At 50.0% G+C, this 18,443-nt stretch overlaps 1 protein-coding gene and 1 long non-coding RNA gene across 2 annotated transcripts in view; both read left to right on the plus strand.

Moving 5' to 3' along the window:
• Positions 1-579: 579 nt before the first annotated feature.
• WNT5B (Wnt family member 5B) overlaps positions 580-18,443 on the plus strand; it is a 74,281-nt gene continuing 56,417 nt past the window's right edge. Inside the window, exon 1 of the mRNA XM_072873207.1 lies at positions 580-711. Within this exon, the coding sequence (XP_072729308.1) occupies positions 706-711 (6 nt within the window). The 5' untranslated portion in view covers positions 580-705. The remainder of the gene's footprint in view (positions 712-18,443) is intronic.
• On the plus strand, positions 7,339-10,136 carry LOC140656930 (uncharacterized). Its single transcript, XR_012044173.1, has 3 exons — positions 7,339-7,622; positions 9,815-9,930; positions 10,017-10,136. It is a non-coding gene; the product is annotated as an uncharacterized lncRNA (long non-coding RNA).

The raw sequence follows: 18,443 nt of genomic DNA on the forward strand, positions 1-18,443 counted from the left end.
CGAGTGACTGAGCGCCCCTGCGGGGGCCGCGCTGCCGGGCACGGCGGGGGCGACAGGGACCGGAGGGCTGCAGGGGCCGGAGGGAAGGAGCCCGCCCGGTCCCCGCGGCCGCCCCGCAGCGGCACGGGGCTGCCCCCGGCTCCCCCCCGTCGCCCTCCCCACCCGCCGGCACGGGGCCCCCCCGACGGCGCCTCGCCCCCCGGCCAGCCCCCGCCCGCCCCACCCCGGGGCCGCCCCGGCGGGGGAGGCCGCCGCGCCCCTCGAGCGAGCCCCATCCCGGCGGCGGCGGCGGCGGCGGTGCCCGCGGCGGGGCGGGCGCAGGGCGCGGGGGGCGGGCGCGGGGCGGGGGGAGGCGGGGCGGAGGCGGCCGGAGCCCCCGGGATCCGCCGGCACCTCCCGGGCCCGGCACTCGCCGCCGCCGCCAACTTCGGCCAGGAGTCGCCCTCGGTGCCGCCGTTCCCGGAGCCCAGCGCCGCCGCGGCGACGGGGAGGGCAGCGCCGGCAGCCTCCCCCCGCTCCCCTCTCGCTGCCGGCGGGGGGCTCGGCCCGGCGCGGCGACGGGGCCGCGGCCCCCGGGGCAGGTGCGTCCCCTCGCGGTCTCCGGCCGCCGCGACGCCGCGGAGGGGGGCGCGGAGCCCCGTGCCCGCCGCGGGCGCCCGCTCACCTGCCGCTGCCGCCGCCGCCCGGGGACGCGGCGCCCGGGAGATGCAGGTAAGAGGCGGCCCCGGCCCGCGGCGGCGGGGAGGGCGGTGGCGGCGGGGGGAGGAGGCCGGGGGGCGGGAGGCGTTTCGCCGTGCCGGGCGGCGCGGCTCTCCGGGCCCGTCCCGTCCCGGGGCCGGACACCTCCCCGGGCGGCCCGCGGAGGGGCGGGAGGCGGCGCGGGCAGCGCCGGGGGCTCGCAGCTTTCTCCCAGCCCGGCAGACACGGCCGCCTGTCGCCGCCGACCCCCGGCGGCGCGGCCCGGCGGCGCCCCCGGCCCGTTACGGCCGCCGGCCGGGGCAGGGCAGCGGCTGCGGGGGCCGCGGGGATGGGGCGCTCCGGGCTGCGCGGAGCCCCCGCGGCGGGAGGCCCCGGCCGGCGGAAGGAGCCGTCGGGGGCCGCGGCCGTCGCGGGGCCGAGCCGCGGCCGCTGCCGGGCGGCGGCCCCAGGGAGCATCCCCGCGACACGGGGCAGCGGAGCGGCGACCGGGCACGGGGCTAGGGCCGGTGGCGGGGTGGCCCCGGGGTGGCCTTGGCGGAGTTCCTGCGGTGGGAGAGAGCCGCTCTGGCAGGAGCACCGGTCGTGAGGGGCCGTACTCGGGCATGAGGGACGTCGCTGGGGCGCAGGGGATGCTCCTCTGGGGTGGCGGACGTTGAGCCGCTAAAACAGATTTCCCTCGGACATGACAGACGTGAGTTTGGCAAAACAGATGTTACTCCGGTAGGATGGACGTTACTCTGAGCGGAGAGATGTTACTCTCGGATGAGGGCCCTTTCCCTGAGCGTGAACGCAGCGGCTTTCCCGAGAGCACGCGAGCCCCCTGCCCACGCTGTCCTTCTCACCCACATGCCTGCGGTGCGGCAGCATGCGCCATCATGGGCCATGGCACGTGGCACGGGAGAAGGTGCTCGTGCCTGTGGAAACACAGACGAGTAGTGATGGTGCGCCCGGTCTCACAGCACCAGGGCATGAGCATCCCAGTTATGTCCGTAACAAACACGCTGTTTTATGAAACTTGGTTTTTTTCTGGGAATTATGGTGCAGTACTTCCCCAATATGGGTAAAGTGACTTCCCTAAACATATTTTGGTGTGCTGTGACGCGCTTTGTTGCCCCATGTTTTTTGTACTTTTCCTCTGTCACCAGATGAGCGTCCCTGTCGGACCCTCTATCCGACTTCTACTTGCCTCTTAATGCTCTCCTGCCTGCGCTCTGGTGTCTGATCATCATCACCGCCCTTGCTCGGCTGCCTGCACCCGCGTACTCACCTGTCCAGCTTTGGGGTCGGTTTGTTTTTGTGACTGAGCTGTTTCTCACACACATACTAGCATTTATGTTCTCACTTCATTGTCTTCATAGCCAAAAACGCGGGTGCATTCGCATCATGTTCCTCATGTGCACCTGCATGTTTCCAATATAATCTGCTCTACCACACTTCACCCGCACACGTGGATTGTCTTTTCCACTGATGCCTCCTTGTCTGCCTACACGTTGAGGGGTCTTTCCTGTTGCCCTTTATTTGGGCTTTTGTGTCTGCACAGCCTCGGGCACACACGTATTAATAGGCACACAAGGCTTCTCCTTCCTTTACGCTCATCTTGGTCCGTCTGTCCCTTCAGAACCCTTTACCCTGCCCGGTACATGCGTATCCCTAAGGCCTTCCCCACCCTCCCCTGCAGGTGGGAGGTCTGCAGGGGGGCACTGGCACGTTGCCCTTCCTTCCCACATTTTGCTGCTGGGCATCGACACACAGGAGCTGAAGCGACCGCTTTTTCTGGTGGTGGCAGGTTTAACCTACGGGTGCCTGTCTTCTGTCATGTGCACGGATGCTGTTTTAAAAGCAGAACCAAGTTTTGGTACATGCTCTTCTTCCCAAAAGAGAAAAAAGTGGGCTTTCTCAAAGTTGGCAGGAGAGTCAGACTCTTCTTAAACCAGTGTCCTATGCCTGGACACCTGGGTTTATCCAAGGTGAAGGTTGGGCACTGCAGGAATTCAGGTGGCATTTTTTTACCCCAAGCGTCCAACCTATGGGATAAGTTACCACGTGTGGCAGCGAGGCTAGGCCAAGTACTCTTTTTTTTTTTTCCTTCTTCTTTAAATAAATTAGCCAAGTATATGAAAGGAAAAGCAGGAGGCTGAACTGCCAGTGCAGGGTAGGAGGCAGAGCTGGAGGGGCGAGCTGGCCCCGTTCCAGCCGTGGGTTTCCTCTGCTCCCAGGCTCCGTGGCTCGCTCGCGTTTCTGTGCCCAGAGGTGTCCGTGAGAGATGCCTCCCTTTTGGAAAGGAGTCCCTCCCTAGCTCCTTCTGTGCCTTCAGTATTAGCACACCTCTCCTCTCGGTAGCTGTAAGCAGCCCCTGTGTCCTTTCGCCTGTCTCTAGTGTACGTACAACGAAAATGTCCTTCCACGTGTGACTAACCTCTGTTTAGGGAAAGCTGAAGCTGAAATCGTGGCTGCAGGCTTCCGGGCCTGAGAAGTCTTCTCTCTTGGCCCCTTCCCTCCCAATCTGCCAGAAATCATGACATCAGTTGAAAAAAATGGAAGTTTTGAAAGAGCTGGGTCTAAAAAGTTGGGGGTTCCTGTTTTTTCAGGTAGTAAGGTATGTCCCAATTGTATTTTCCAGACTTATTCTGCGAAGACCAGAAACACACCTTTTTAAAGAAAAATTCACATTTTTGTATAGTGAAGTCTCCAGGAGCTTGGGCTTTTAGGAAGAGATCAAATATTGTGAAATTTTAAAAAATTAATAGATCAGTGCAGTCACCTTTAATGCTATTTGTTCCTTTCTCTAGCCCAGTAGGCCTCGCTGTTTCTGGACTGCTTCAGACCTTGAGTCTTTTGTCCTGCAGTTGTTGGCTTTGGGTTTCAAGGCGCTCAGGGAAACCAGTTCTTTTCTGAAAACTGCATGATTGCTCATTTAAATGAATATAAATTGTTTCTATTCATAAGACCTTTTTTCCTAATGGCTGATCAAAGTTCGAGTGAGAACCATTTCCTCATTTCCAAATTAATTGGACACACACACACAATAAGCATTTCAGAGAGACTTTTAAACACAGTGCTTTTAAAATCAGGATGCGGATAGCCAAGGCATGTTGTCATGTAAGACAGGGCAGGCCGTGATTTGCTTCTCTTTTTTTCGGAGAAAGGGACTTTCGCTTGCTGGAAAAAGGCATACAGACTTCATTAAAACTGAAGGCAGCGCAGAGAAGAGTCACGGGAATTTTTCCTGGACTGGAAACAATCCTTTTCTAATGGGAGATTTAAGGAATGTGGACCTAGGTAGCATTTCAGAAAGAAAATTAAGAGGTAGCGTGGTGTGATACCTGAGCGCTTTCAGCAGCACTGAGAGTAGCTGGTACTTGCAGAGCTTTCTAATTCAAGAGGAGAACTTAAAGCATGTGGCTGGGCGTTTAAGCTCTATGCATTCCTGTTAGAAACAGGCAACGTTTCTAACAGCAGGGTGATTAACCATCAGAACAAACGACCAAAGGCAATGTTAGCTTCTCCAGCTCTTAAAATCTTCAAATAAAGACTGAATGTCTTCTGGGGAAAGACTCTTTACTGGAGTGCGAGTTCTTGGGCTCACTGCAGAGATAACTGGCTGAGACCGTATGGACAGAATTACAGACGAGACCAGACCCTGTGATCCGCCGCCCCTTTCCAAGCTTTGGCTTAGGCCTTGGTAAAGCTTATGCAAGCCTCCCCCTGTCCTGCGTGAGGTAGAGCAACACGGTCACTGAAAGCAGATTGTCGCTTTTCAGCACAGCTGTTTCCACAAAGTAGGGATGCTCTCGTCTACCTTCTAATCGCACGGCCGCTCTCCGCGAAAGTGCTTTGCAAGGAGAGCCCGTTGTAAATGGCAGGCTGTCCGTATGCGGGGATCCTTCGCTTGTCCTTGGGAGCTGTGAAACGGGCAGCAAGGTTTGAGGGCTTGCAGTGGGGCTGCAGGCAGCGCGGGGAAGGGAGTGCTGCGTGTCCCCTCCAGTCCTTGGGGCCTGGATGACTCAAGCTAGAGTTTGGCTGAGTTTGTGAAACTTTAACTCCTTGTTCTTTCATTAAGTGTCACCAGCAATTGCCAAGCCTCCTCTTTTACCCTTTTTTCCCCTCAGAAAGGGAGCTCCACAGGGCTCTGGCACCCAAATGGCTATGCTGACACTGTGGCCCCCGTGTTTCTGGTTGGGTTTTCCCTGGTACCTTTCCTTTGCACGGTCCCCGGGCACCGTGCGTACCCAGCTCGTGGGACTGCGGCTCTCCTCGGGCTGCAGTGTCCTGCACGCTTCTCTCAACAGCTTTCCCGCTTCCCAAGGATGGTGCCTGGCAAGGATGTTCTTGGAGTAAATGATGGGGAAAAAATGTCCATGCAGTCGGGCACTCCCCCACCTGCTCACCCCCAAGGGCCCTAATCTGGGGGTGCCCCAGCCCGTGGCTACAGCCCCCTAGCAGTTTTTTTGGGAGGTCCTCCCCAGGGCCTGGCAGCGGTGGACGGTGAGGGCTGTGTGAACCCCATCTCTTCCCCTTGGTATGTTTACCTGTCTAAATTTAACTCCCCAGTCGGCTTCATCCATCCTAAGCCGACCTGTTCTCTTGTGGCTGAGCTGTGGGTCTGGCTCCTGCTGCAGCGTTTCCTGGCTGCCTCGGGCTGGTGGTTTGCTGCTTGCTCCCGCTCTCCAGCAGACGCTGGCTCTTTCGAGGTCCTGGGCAAGCTGTTTCTCCCCGCTTGTAGGTTTTATTTTTAAATCTGGTTTCGCAGAAAGGGACTGGACAGCCCTCGGGACTAGAGGGTCCCTTGTTCTCTCATCCCTGGTTGCTCTGAGTATTTACTCTGCAGTGGGCTTCAGGAAATCTCCCCTTGTCCCGCTGCAGCCCACAGCCGTTTTCCTTCTGGCTGTGGTTGCTCCCAAATGGAGACCAGGCATGCGGAGGGGCTCCCTGGCCACCTCTAAAGGGATGGTGCCTCTTTCAGCCCCCATCAGGACCCCAGCAGTGGGGTCGGTAGGTGCTTCCCCATGGAGGCATCTTCCTTATTTTGCTTTGTTCAGAGCTGGGCTTCCCCGAGCTGGCTTTCATCCCAGTTTGTTTGGGAACCGAGTGATGTGCCCCTCAGCTTCAGAGGAGCTGGAGGGAGGGAGAAGCAGGGAGGGAGCGCTCCTGTTTCTGTCGGGCTGGACAGAATTTGCTTTCTTTAGAGTTTCAGAGTTTGGGACAGTAAATATGGCCCAACCTGGAAGCCTTCTTAATCTAAATAAAACTGTCGGGATCAAACCATTCGTGTCCTGCATAACCCTGCAAGAGACCCCTAATTGATCTCTGCTTTTCCGGGCATGCCTGCTTGTCGTGTAGCTGATGCTGTGGTCTACCACATGAGAGAGATGGTTTGAATCCTGGCCTCCTCTGTCACTCTTTGAGCTAACCCGGTGGCCTTGTGTTTAATACTCTCGTATTCAGAGGAAAGGTAACGAAGGCCAAGGTTTTCAGCAATGACTAGTGATTTGGGGTATCCGACTTGAAACGCTGTCAAAGGTCCCGATTTTTTCCGAGGTTCAGCTATTTCTGACGCTTGGGCAGGCTTAAGTAGTCTGGACTTGATTACTCAAAATGACTAGCCCGTTTTGCAAATCTTCGTCTTGGGATCTGAAGCAGAAGTAGGCAAAACAAAATGAGATCAAATAATGCACGATGTAGGTCTCTAGCAGGGATACTCAAATGGAATGAGTCTTCCTAGAGTGGGAATCGGTTCGTGGCTGGAGAGCTCATGGCACTGTTGCATGCAAGGGTTTGAAAAGGAGTTCTTGGTTTACTTCAATTTGTGGTTTTCGATAGCTCATGAGAAAGGCTTGAAGGGTTTGATAGTTTTATGTTAGGGAAAGAAAAGGAGAGCAACGTTGTATCTTTATATATAGCTCTGTGTGTGTGTGTGTATACACATGAAGTTTAAGTCTTATTTTATTTGAAGGATTTGGGGAAAATATAAGATGTTTTCTGTAAATTCTCCTATCTCAGTTGGAGATGAAGGAGACTGAAGTGGTTGGGTGGAGCATGTGTTTTGGGTTGTTTTTTTATCATTAGGGGCAGAGGGTTTACAAAAGTCATACCAATACTAGTATTTCGGTGGTCTCCCTACATTTATCTTCCTTTTCCAGTTGTTCTCTGTTCAGCTTCTTGGCTGGTTTGGTATCCTTGTTTCACTGAGTCCTGAAGCATTGTAGCACCTCTGTTATGGACAAGTTGGAGTTCTAAAGCGAATTAAATGAGGATCTCCCTTGCTTAGCTGTGAAAACATTTCTGAGTTTTGTTATGGATCAAAGAATGGCAAGAGAAACATATGAGCCCAAATATGTCTTCATTAATGGACCATTTTTCGGAAAAAATCATTTTGTGACTGTCAGGTTCATTACTCTCTGAGGTGTTCCTAAGTACTCCGAAGTTGTCTCTAATCATAAAAAATTGATACTGTGCAAAGGAAAATGAAGTTCCTTGTTTTCCTCCTCTTTTTACAGATAGAGCAATTCTAGAGGTTTCCTTGTTATATTCTGTGGCCCAGATTTGTTAATAATTACTGTTAATATTGGTCCTGGCAGAATGTCAGGGTTTTGTTTAGTGAATATTTTGCCATTATCATTTCTGTGTCACAGCTGGGAAGGTTTGGAGTATCCTGTGGTTGTCATCACTGTCGATTCTGCCCGGCTTCGCATCTTCAAAAACTAACTGGAGCTTTCCAATCCTGTGTCGAGATGCTGCAGATATTCATGGGATAGCCCCATTACTCTACATGCTGTAGTGGAGGCTTCTGGTTTTGGACCAAAAGGTCAGCTCTTGCTCCAGTGCGTGGTGTATACAAACCAGATTTCTCACCGACATCTGCAGCCTTGTGGGTGACTGCAGCTGTTATTCCACCTGCAGAGATTTCGCAGCCTGCCATACAGGTAGAGTGGGCTCAGTGCTCCTGTGAATTATGACCAATTACCTGTCCTGATTTCTTTTCTGTTTTTATAACTATTCCCCATTTCCACCTATTCTTAGCAAGCTATTTGGGAGTTTTGCCAAAGTACAAAATGAACTTCTATTAATTTTTATTAATGGCAAGAAAGTTTTCAGCTGGGTAAGCTTGGTAAGTGCAGCACTGTTTATGTTCAGCTTTTACTGTAGCTGCACGGGCTCTTTCAGCATCTCTGCTGTTTTCCAAGGAGCCTGCGCAATCCTGAAAGGCTCGAGAGCTGGTTGTCTTCTCCATAGCATCCTGAGATGATCTAAGAGTGGGTCTGTATTTCTTCACAACAACAGTTGCACTCCAGTGGCATAGAACCCCATTGCATGTAACAACTAAACTTTTTGACCAGAAGGCATGTAAAACTTCTGTATCTTCTAAGGAAACGGTGCCATTTAGGTCAGACTCGCACACCAGGAACAATCTGCTCCGATCAATCTCTGAATTTGGCTGCTTGTATTGGGTTGTGTCTATGCCAGAGCAGTGCTGGCATAGCTGGGCAGTGCTGGGCTTTTCTGCCCGTGTAGCTGTGACACCTTTCCAAAGACCATGAATGAAGGCAACAGCAGCTCCTTCTGCGGGCACAGCTGCGGCCACGTGGGCATCTTTGTCAACAACAGTGTTCACTGTGGTGTTGGGAGGTGTGTGGTTTTTTTGTTTTTTTTTTTCACTCCGTGAACTAACAAAGTTTTATGGGGTAAACTTGATAGTCTGGACCAGGCCCTACTTATAGACGCCAGGTAATGATTCTAAGTCAAGCATAAAACCAAGCTACAAGCAATAGGGAAAGTGGTTACTTTTAGATGAGAGTTAGTTTGTGGTAGCTAAGCCTAACTTTAGCTTATGGACAAGGCTGAACTAGGAAATGTATTTTAAGTACATTAGAGATAAGGCTCTGTCAGTTCGTTGCCACTTCTGGTAAATCTGTGTGAGATCTGAGTTGGTGAACCTCGTGCTTCATGCAGTCAATCCCGAGCTGAGCAGATGGAAGGTGACCATCACAGTATGCCTCTGAGCCGGCAGGGACAGCTTTGCCTGTCACCTGCACCAATTCCTGCACCTCCCTGAGGCAACAGGGAAGGTGATCCTCATATTTCCCAGACAGTCCAGGAACTCATTCTTCCTCCTGGTAAAGAGGTGGTGATCTTCACAGAGCCCAAAATCTTTGTCCATAGCCAGCGAAGGATTATCCAGCAGACCTGTGTGCAAGAGGACGTGTATGCTGGCCTGTCGAGTATGCTGGAGCTGGACCAGGGATGGGGGAGGATACAGCCCTGTGGAAATTTTGGCTCACTCGCATCTTGGGACAGGCATCAGAGGCTGCTGGGGGGTGGACATAGCTTTCTAAACTCAGCCTGGGATTGAAAGAGCTCAAAAGCAACACCCGTTCCCAAGTTATGGATTGTCATCCAGAAGGTCCATCAATCTAGCAGGTGCTGGTCTGATGTTGAAAGCCGTGGAGTTGCTTGAACACGATCCATTCCCCGTTTGAGTCTCAAGGCAGATGTTGCAGCTCTGCTCAGTCACGGTTGTGACTCCACCTAAATACATTTAACTTTTCCCTTCAGCTCCTCTGCCCAAATGTGCAGGAGCCTTTGGCTTTTAATACCAATGTCATCACAGCAAATTAATCACTTGATCCTGTCCCTCTTTCCTTGGTAGGGCTTTCTCGCAGCGTCGTGCTGAGTGGATCTTCCAGACCGTCTTGATGACTTGTAATCTGAGGTCCTGCATCTGCGACTAGTCGCCATAAATTGACTTGCTGTGCGGTTTTTGTGCCGTGCAGACTTCCATGTTCATAGCCATTGTCCCATGTGTCTGAAGCAGCAGATGTTAGTGGCGTAATTGCCTTTTTGGTTAAAGTTTACAACCCTGTGTTTGGGATATGCTGCTTTCTCTCGTTGTCCCCTCTTCCACAGAAAACTCTGGCTGGTTATTTCTGTGCAGGGCAGAGCTTGCTGGTAGTCGTACATCTGCCTAAAGATGTCTTCAGAAATTTTGTGGATTCCTGGAGTTGGAGTTAGGCTTTTGTTTGTGTTTTTTTCTGCAAAGAATTAGTATTAAATAAGTAACAAGTGATTAGAGGTAATTTTATGTTTCCAGAGGCCCATTTGCCTTTTCCTTTCCAAGGTTTTGCAAAGCAGACATTTGGAAAGAGGTCTGTAATCTTGTATGCTGATGAAGAGATGCTGCTTTGGAGGGCATCTAGGAGTATCCTCAGACCCCGCTCCTCATCTGTGTGCAAAGTGGGTTTCTGTTTGTCCAGTACTCATCTGACACCGTGGACCCTTTCCCCTAAATTAAAATCTCTAATTGCTCTGTAATATTTCAGGTTCCTGAACAAGTCTGGGTGCAGGTATGCCAAATTCCTGGACTTCTAGAAGGAATCTCTGGTGTGTCCCCAGTGTGGATATGCCCATTGCGGACATCCATATGCTTGGAGCAAATGCCCAATCCTCAAGCAGCAAAATAAACAAACACGGAGCTGGTAAAATAAAAAGGCTTTCATAAGAAAACATGGTTTGGTCTAAATTGAAATTTTCAGAAGAAAAACATATTTTTCCATAGTGATGTTTCAAAACCTAATGATTTCTGTTTCCAATTGACATTCAGACTTAAATGTCATTTTAAGTTGAAACTTGAAACAAGAGTTTAAATTTCAGGTCAACATCCCAAAATCTCTAGTTTTGGATCAACATTTCATTTTGAATGTTTTGCTTCTATCAATAATATCTTGGGTTTTTTTCCCCCACATTTTCAAATCAAAAGCGTTTGGAATTGTTCATGGCATGAAATAGTATGATATTTTGACCTTTCATCCTTATTTGGGACGCAGGCAAATGTTGAAATCCCAGCCCTTCTTGGGGAACAGAGATTCCATTCTCCGACCAGATCCACAAAAGTATATTTCCACTGGTTTTGCTGGCCGGCTACTTCAATACTTTGTGTGTGATGACTTGTAATTCACTGCAGATTGAATCTGCGGCGCGTCCACATGGCTGGGCTGGAGAGGCTGAGGGCAGTTAATCTTTCGTGCTCTGTGTTGTGCTTTCAAATTAATATCCAGATTTCTTTCCCAAGATACATTTTCCTTTCTAACCAGCATTTGGTAGTGCACTGCGCAGCTGCCTGATACATATTCCATGCACAGATGAGGACTCTGGTGCTCTCTGTCTAGCTAAGAGCTCTTATATGAAATCGGGATGTTTTAAAAGTTGAGACAGCTTCTTGGTCGTCTATTGTTTGCAGTCTCGCAGACTGCCATATATCTTTCTGCTCAGAAGTTACTTTTTCCCCTTCCCACTATTGTGGGGAACTTTTCCCTGCCGGGCTCTGTGCAGTGTGTCTCTGAAGCAGTTTTATGGTGTTCCCCAGAAGCATGCTTTTGTATAGCTGCCTCAAAGCATAATCCAGAGAAAAGTCTCTGAAGCAAGAAATGTCTTTTTCTGTTTGGCTTTGAGGTGTTATCTCCCCTCTTCCAAAATGCAATTGGCTCCATCTACATCCCTAAGCTGTTTTGTTTGGAGCGAAGAGAGCTCAGAAAATCAAGGGAGGCCACACACATAAACAACTGTGTGTGAAATCAATTAATCTAAATGAGCAGGAGACATATTCTTGAAGGAGAAAAGACTGGTTCTCACAGAAACCTCCCTTGTGCACGGCATTAGCGGGACTGTTACAAACATTATGTCACTGGAACAATGATGACCTAGGTGAGTATTTTAAACTTCTCGGCTAGTATTGGCCAATATCTAGAGGAAGAGTGGTGTTTGTGTTTGAACAGCCTTCCACGCTCTTCGTGAGTATTTTAACAAATGATTTTCATAAGGGAAATGCTCACGGATACAGCGTTAGCATGCTAAAGCAAACGCTATTGAAGGGACCTAAATTTTGACATCTTAACTTCAAATATTTGCATCATAAATTTGATTCCAGGAATTGCGCTTACCCGGTCAGGGATAAGAAGCCATGCCTGCCTTCTTGTGTGTTCAGGTAGCAGATACTGTCAGCAATACGTACACCAGCAACCTACAGGACAGGAATTACTTGCAGGAGTTTTTGTAAACAATTTTTAATCTCAAATTAGAGAAAAATCTGATAGTGCTTTTTAAAAAAATCTGGTAAGAAAAAGAGGTTTCCTCAAGTTGTATGTTATAAAGTATTATTTGTCTCTGCGGTTGCAGGACTGTGAAACAGGATGCCGATGCGTAGGGATTTCTAAACCTGGTTAGCTCTTGGGTCGTGGTCACGCGTAGCGGCAGAGCCCAACTTTCCCCACCGGAGGAGGGTCACGCGCGTCTCGGCACGTCGTGGCCCTGTGCTTTAGGGTGCCCAAGGGTCAGTGACTACGATCATATCCCAGTTCCTCTCTGCACCTCTTTAAATAACAGTCTCCTCTCTTAGCCGGCTGGCCCGGGGCAGCGATAATACATGCTGGGAGCAAAAACCTGAACTTGGCCTTTCTTGGCTGAGGGAAGGCCATGGAAAGGAGGCCTCGAGAGAGCACTCTTTAGGGGAAAGGAGCGAAAGATCAGGAAATCTAGGAGACAGCTACTCCGCTCAAGTTCCTGAATTGTCACAGGAGAGGATGAAGCAGTGCAGCTCTGAGAAATCAAAAGTCTTTGGGCTTGCAGTGTTACTCAGACATTAAAATCTTTTCACGGCCGTGAACCTTCCCTGGCCCTACCCTACCTCCCGTTTGGGAATGAGGAAAATAGTAAGAGAAGTTGCTCTGTGGTGTGCACTGAGGTCTCCCTAATGAATCGCACTCTGCTTAGTCCAGCCCTGAACTGAGAGTTCGTCCTATGGAGTGAAAGGTTCTCAAAGGCTTGAACTAAGACCAGCCATGTTAGGGAAAGCTGCAGGATAAGGGGTCCTGATAGGATACTCCTGTTCATGCAACCTCGTCGTTAGGTTTTGCCCTGATTTCTTGTTTCATTCTAGTATGTAACGGATTATTTTCCTGCTTTGAGAAGAAAAGTCCTTTACAACTAAGACTTTGGTGTGTAATTTTTTTTTAGTTGAGGCCAGGAGGTTGTCCAGCATGGAAGCCAAGAAGATGCCCTGTGTTCCTGCGCTGCAGCTGGGAGCCCTTCTGGAGAAGGCAGAGAGCCCTCCCTGTAGCTTTCTGGGTGGAAGGGACTCGCCACGTACAACCTGCCGGTGCCAAAACCCAACAGGTTGGCGGATGCTTCTGAGCAGCTTTTATCGTTCTGATCACCATCATTTGTTTTATTGGCTATCTGATTTGATGGAGGCTGAGAAGGACATCGCTTCCCAGGGCCCTCAGGGCAAAACCTGGGCTTCGTAGAGCTAAGCTCTCTTTCCGACCCTCCCACAGCCCTGGGGTGACCCCCGGCGGCATCTCTCCGGGGAGGTGTCTGCTGAAACGCACCAAGTCATTGGCAAGTTAGCTGGCTATACGCCGCTGAAATTCATCCCTCTCAGGCACTTTTCTAGATGCCAAAAGCAAACAGTGCGCTTCTTCGGGCACCTAAATATCGTTGTTAAAGTGGCTTATTGTCCCCGAGTTTCAGTTCTGTGAAAGAGGAGTCCCAGCATGTTCCTATTTCCGTGATACTCATGTGGTGCTTACACCATTTTCTCTTCCAGCAAGCCTGAGGAGGAAGGGCAGATGCCCTTCTTGTCCCCTACATTCCCGTCTGGTGCTTGGGTGGAAATACAAAGAACATTTGACAACACAAATAAATTAAGCTGTTAATTTCCAGGACCTAATTACAACTCTTGGGTTTGCTGCCTGACCTGAAAACAAAACTCCTCTTGCGAAGTTTCTTTTGTTTGTTTGTTTGTTTGTTTTGTTTTAAACAAAGCAAGTAAACAAGAGCCACGCTACTGAATAGGAGAGGAGGGTTTGCCAGGTTCATTTTCCTGTATTCCTGCCTGGGTTCTGCTCAACCGGTTGTGCCCCACGCTGCGCTTTGGGAGGGGCATACCAGGCTAAATATATCTGCACCGCCTGTGAAATGCAGTATGGGGTGCTGTGTCATTTGGTGGAGTTTACTTAGAAACTAAGGTGGGAAGCCAGCTTTTATTTTCAGCCTTGGGTCAGATGCATTGGTCAGTCATCTCACCCAGAATTTTAGTCTCGATCAGGAGCTTGTCCTTGAAAGACAGACATAAAACCTACCCTCTAAATAAAAAGCCAAGCTAATAGCAGCAACAAAATAACGTTGGGGCAACCATATTTTTCTTGTTCAGCAACCAGATTTATGATCCGAGAGCTTCTTCGGATAGGTCACCCTAAAAAAGGCAAAAAAAAAATCATAGCTCAAATATCATGGCTTAATGAGTAGAGGAGTTGGTGTGATGCTGCGTGCTTTAAATATACCAGAAAGAACTCCAGTGCTGGCAGCACGCTGACAACTGGAGTCCTCGGGCTTTTGCTTATGTTGGGACAGAAATGTATACCTCCAAGAAATGTGTGAGGAACAGATGCCACTTGGTGACTAAAGAGGATTTAGCTTTTGCAATTTCTAGTTCTCCTTTTTGGCTCATTTCTTCCTCTGCTGTTTCTGCTAGTGCAGTGGGAGTGATTTCATGGGAAGGGAAGGTATTCCCACAGTGTGGAAGTGCCGAGGGGCAGATGCAGCGCAAGGAGGCACACCCGAGCTTGCTTTAGTTGCCGCACGCAAGTAACAGCAGCAGGGCAAATATAGCAGCATAGGTGACAAAAATCTGGTAGGGACTCTTGGGGACTTACCCAGGCAAATGGGTGAGTGGAAACCCTTTCTCTTTCTTCGTGAGCTCGCCAGGATCGCCTGCCTGCACATCTAACGTACTGCAGTCACATCTCTGGCTGCTGAATACATTTTTTTCTCTTCTTCCTTATGCCGTTATAAGTGAGAGGAATGCCAGTGTCGCTATATGGCTGTCTTACTAAAAAAGGAGATGAGAAAACTCTTCAGTATAAGGTTTTATATTTATCTAGGGGGATAATGATGATGCAAAGTAACTTCTGCCTTGTGCTTTTTAGTGCCTAGCACATTGGGGCCTCTGAATATTACTGCAGCGCGAGCCACACATTGCAGACCAAAGCCATACAGCTTTGCCAGCATAGAGCTCGGGGCACTCTGGGGTCCTGGTCTACACCGAGGGATCCTAGAGCTCCAGGATGTGCGCTTCATGCTAATGACAATAAAATCTTCCAGATTTCTACTCGGAGGGTTCACTTGTGAGGATGAGGGCTGGGCAGTGGGATTTCTGGGGTTAACCCAGGCTCTGTGACTTCTGCTAAGCCTGAGTGCCTCCTTTCCTTCATGGGCTTCACCTGGGCACTGATGGCTGTGAGCAACAGAGAGTGCAGAGGATTACTATTGCCATTTGAACCTACCCAGGTGTAGCTTATCCTCTCTGTAACAGAGGAGCTTTGAGAGAGCAGATGGGAATTACTTTTCTTTAGCTTCTGTTGGGGATTCTGTGTCTGGTTCCTGCTTTTTTGACTGTCCGGTGGTTCCTGGGAAGGTGGTAGGTAAGTGAACACTCCTAGCAGATATTGTTGTAGAAGTTTGACAGCTTTGCATCTCCTTGGCTTTCCTCTACTTTGTTCCTTGGTGCTTTACATCTGCGAAGTGATCCGTTCCCTCCCTCTTCCCATCTATCAGTACCCCTGCCTCAGCCCCGAGGAGTCAATACAGCTTCTGTAGCTGGGATTACCTGGTTTCAGCGATGGGATGGCAGGGCTTGGGGAAGGGTTTTTTTCTGGCAGGGGCAGGCAGAATTCACAAATAGCTGCCCCACAGCCGTGTGCTCCAAGTGCTGTACCACATGCTGTGATGTAAATATTCATGGCTTTTATTCAGAGGTTATGTGAAAAGTAAAGGCTGTTTGCACAATGTGCCAGAAAGATACCTCTGTTAGGCAAGGAGGTTGCTGGATGGAAGTGTGTGTCTCTCTGTAGACCACCTCAGATTATTAACTAAGCCATAATAACATGTAATTACCCATTCAAAAATGTGTTGCTCCTATGTGAAGCTTGCTCCCTTTCTTCTTTCCCCCTTAAGCCCTTCTCCTGACCCCTGTTATCACTATGGATCGCCTCCTGGCTGGGCACATCGGCCATCTGGTATCGGTGGGCAGGTTGCAGCCTGAGTCTCTGCTTCTGGAAGAGCATCTGTGGCTTTGCCTTGAATCCGGCTGCGGAAGGTGAAACTGGCTGAATTGGGGTCACTGTGCCTGCACAGAGGGCAGGTTGTGTGAAACCGCTGAGTGATAATGCTGCGCTCCCAGGACAGCACGTTGTTTTGCCCATCAGTAATGCTGCTGATGCTCAAGCGGGAGTTGCTGAGAGTGACTCCGGGAATGCTGAAGGGATTTGGTCGCTGTTTTGGTATGTTAATGTCCCCGGTCCCTGTATTCTGGGACTCCAGGGCAGGAAACTGCCTGCAAAGGGCAGCTGATCTTGAGATGCTGAGTTCCCAAACTGCAGGTTCCCAGTCCCTTCTGCAGAGGGATGCGAGATAGCACCAGAGAATGTGGTGGGCAGGAGAAACGTGCACACCTCTGCCAGTTCTGCTCCCTGTTGCAAGTGTGAATGTAAAGCAGCGGCTAGATCCTGGCAGCCCCTGCTCTCCCTTTGGCTTCTGCTTGGGCCTCTCATTTCGGTGCCTTTGAGAGAACAGCTGACGAGATCAGGGTTGCAGTTTTGGGGAGCAGCCTGGCCTTACAGCAGCAATTCATTCAGCTGTGCCAGCCGGAGTAACCGTGAGCTTCCCCGCTGTTGGTGGGCATTTAGTGGAAGGAGATGGGGGGGGCGGGCAAGAAGGGAAAAGCGTCCTCAGGACTGGAAGGAGCAGGGACAGAAAGGGAAACGAACAGGGAGAAGGGATGCGTTAACCCAGCTGGGATGTGGTGTACGAGAAGAAGGGTGCAGGTTCGATCATCCACCTCCCAGTATTGACACTGGACTGGCGTGCTAGGCTGGTGACCCCGGCGTAACTGATGAGCAGCGCGTGTGTGTGGAAGGAGGGAATGTGGTAACACAGAAGACTAACCCCGCTGCTGCAAGCTTTTCTCTGTTGGCACCTATCTCACGTTCTGTATTTTCTCACCCTTGCTTACCTGAGGGCTGTCATCTCCTAAATAAAACCTGCACGTTGCTCATATTCTGTGTAGGAAAGCTGCAGAGAAACCCCATAGCTGCAGAAGACAGAGTAGGAGATACTTTCCCCCCCGCCAGTCATTACTGAGCCAATGTTCCAGGAAAAAGAAAAAATTGGGTGTTGTATCATGGGAGAAATGGAGTTTCTCATGGGATATAAAACTTTGTGTCCGACCAGTGAAGGTCTCCTGGTACCGATGCTAATCCTGCCCAGGTTTTACTGTGCAGTACGTAATGTAAAACACGTGCTAATTCCTTCTGTAGTTTCAGTAGAAATTTTTCATTTCCTAAACAAGTGTGCTGTGTTCCTAAGTCCTGTTAAGCTGCTGCTGTGTGCCGCTCCAGCAGCCCTACCTTCACAACTCGGCTGTTTTGCTGGGTGGTTTGGAGCCTTTTGATGGAAGGCGCTATTTAATTATCAGTGGTGTTATGTTCCCGGAGCTCGCTACATGAAAGCAAAATACCGGCAGTCTGTAATTAATCTCAGCTAATGTGCCACTGTTTACACTCCATCTCCCAAACCAGACAGATGTAAGAAGACACCCAGCCTTCGTCTGGGATCCTCCCAGGTTATTTCTGAGCTATCTTTGGAGAACTGCAGTGAGCGTATCTACCCACCCCGCAAGTCCCTCAGAAATGAGTACCTTTAACTTTTCTAAGGAATGAGTGGGAGACTTTGTTTCCTAGCAGGGAGCAGGGTTAATCCCTTTTCGTTTGCATTACCACAGCCAACAGTGGCTGGCATGGTACAGGAGCACATAACTCCTCCAGCAGTCATGAATTTTGCAGTGTGAAAGGGTCCGATGTAATACGCTTTGCTTCCTCCGTTGTCCCCTTGCTTTGGATGAGTAGGAGGCTGCTGGCAGCAGGGATGTGCAGGATCTCTTTGGTGGAAAGACGAGTGATTCTCTGGGACTCCAGCCTTAGAAGTAAAATATCATATGTCATTTCTGATCACTCTGCTACAAATATTTAGCAGGAGAAGGTGATGCTTAGAGCTGTGGAGAGACTGAAAAGATTACACATCCTTAGTTAGAGAGAAGAGTAATAAAAAGCAACATGACAGAAGTATATAAACTTTGAAGTACAGAGAAGTAAACCAGGCATTCCTGTGTATACTTTTACATAATACAAGGTTTTCAATGAAATCGAAACAAAACATCTGACAGAGGTGAAACTTATTTTTTCCTTACAGCATGTAAATAATTGAGGCCAAGAACACAGTAGAATGTAGAAAGGATTACACATCTATATGGATAAAAATCTTGCACGCAGTTTATGAATTTTATTCTAGCTGTTTTAGAGGATATCAGGCCTCCTACTCCTGGACGGTCTCCCAGCTGCAGCTGCTTAAATGCTCTTCCTGGCCCTGTAAACCTCTAATACCTTCCTCTGAAACACCTGACAGTGGACACTAGCTTAGAGGAGTCATTGCCTGAGCCTTGTGTTCCCCAACATCTCTGCGTTGAATGATTACTATAAACTTGGCTGGGATCAGAGGTGACCACAACTTTCTGATCACGTGAAGGCTGAGCTGTAGATTATGAGGATGTTGTTGTTGTCCTCCCAGACTACAGATTCAAGATGCCAGTTATCCATCTTATCAAACCACCAACTCGGTTGCCTCTTTGCCAGCATCCA

The sequence above is a fragment of the Ciconia boyciana genome, chromosome 1 (genome assembly GCF_034638445.1).
Source record: "Ciconia boyciana chromosome 1, ASM3463844v1, whole genome shotgun sequence".
NCBI classification, from domain to species: Eukaryota; Metazoa; Chordata; class Aves; order Ciconiiformes; family Ciconiidae; genus Ciconia; species Ciconia boyciana.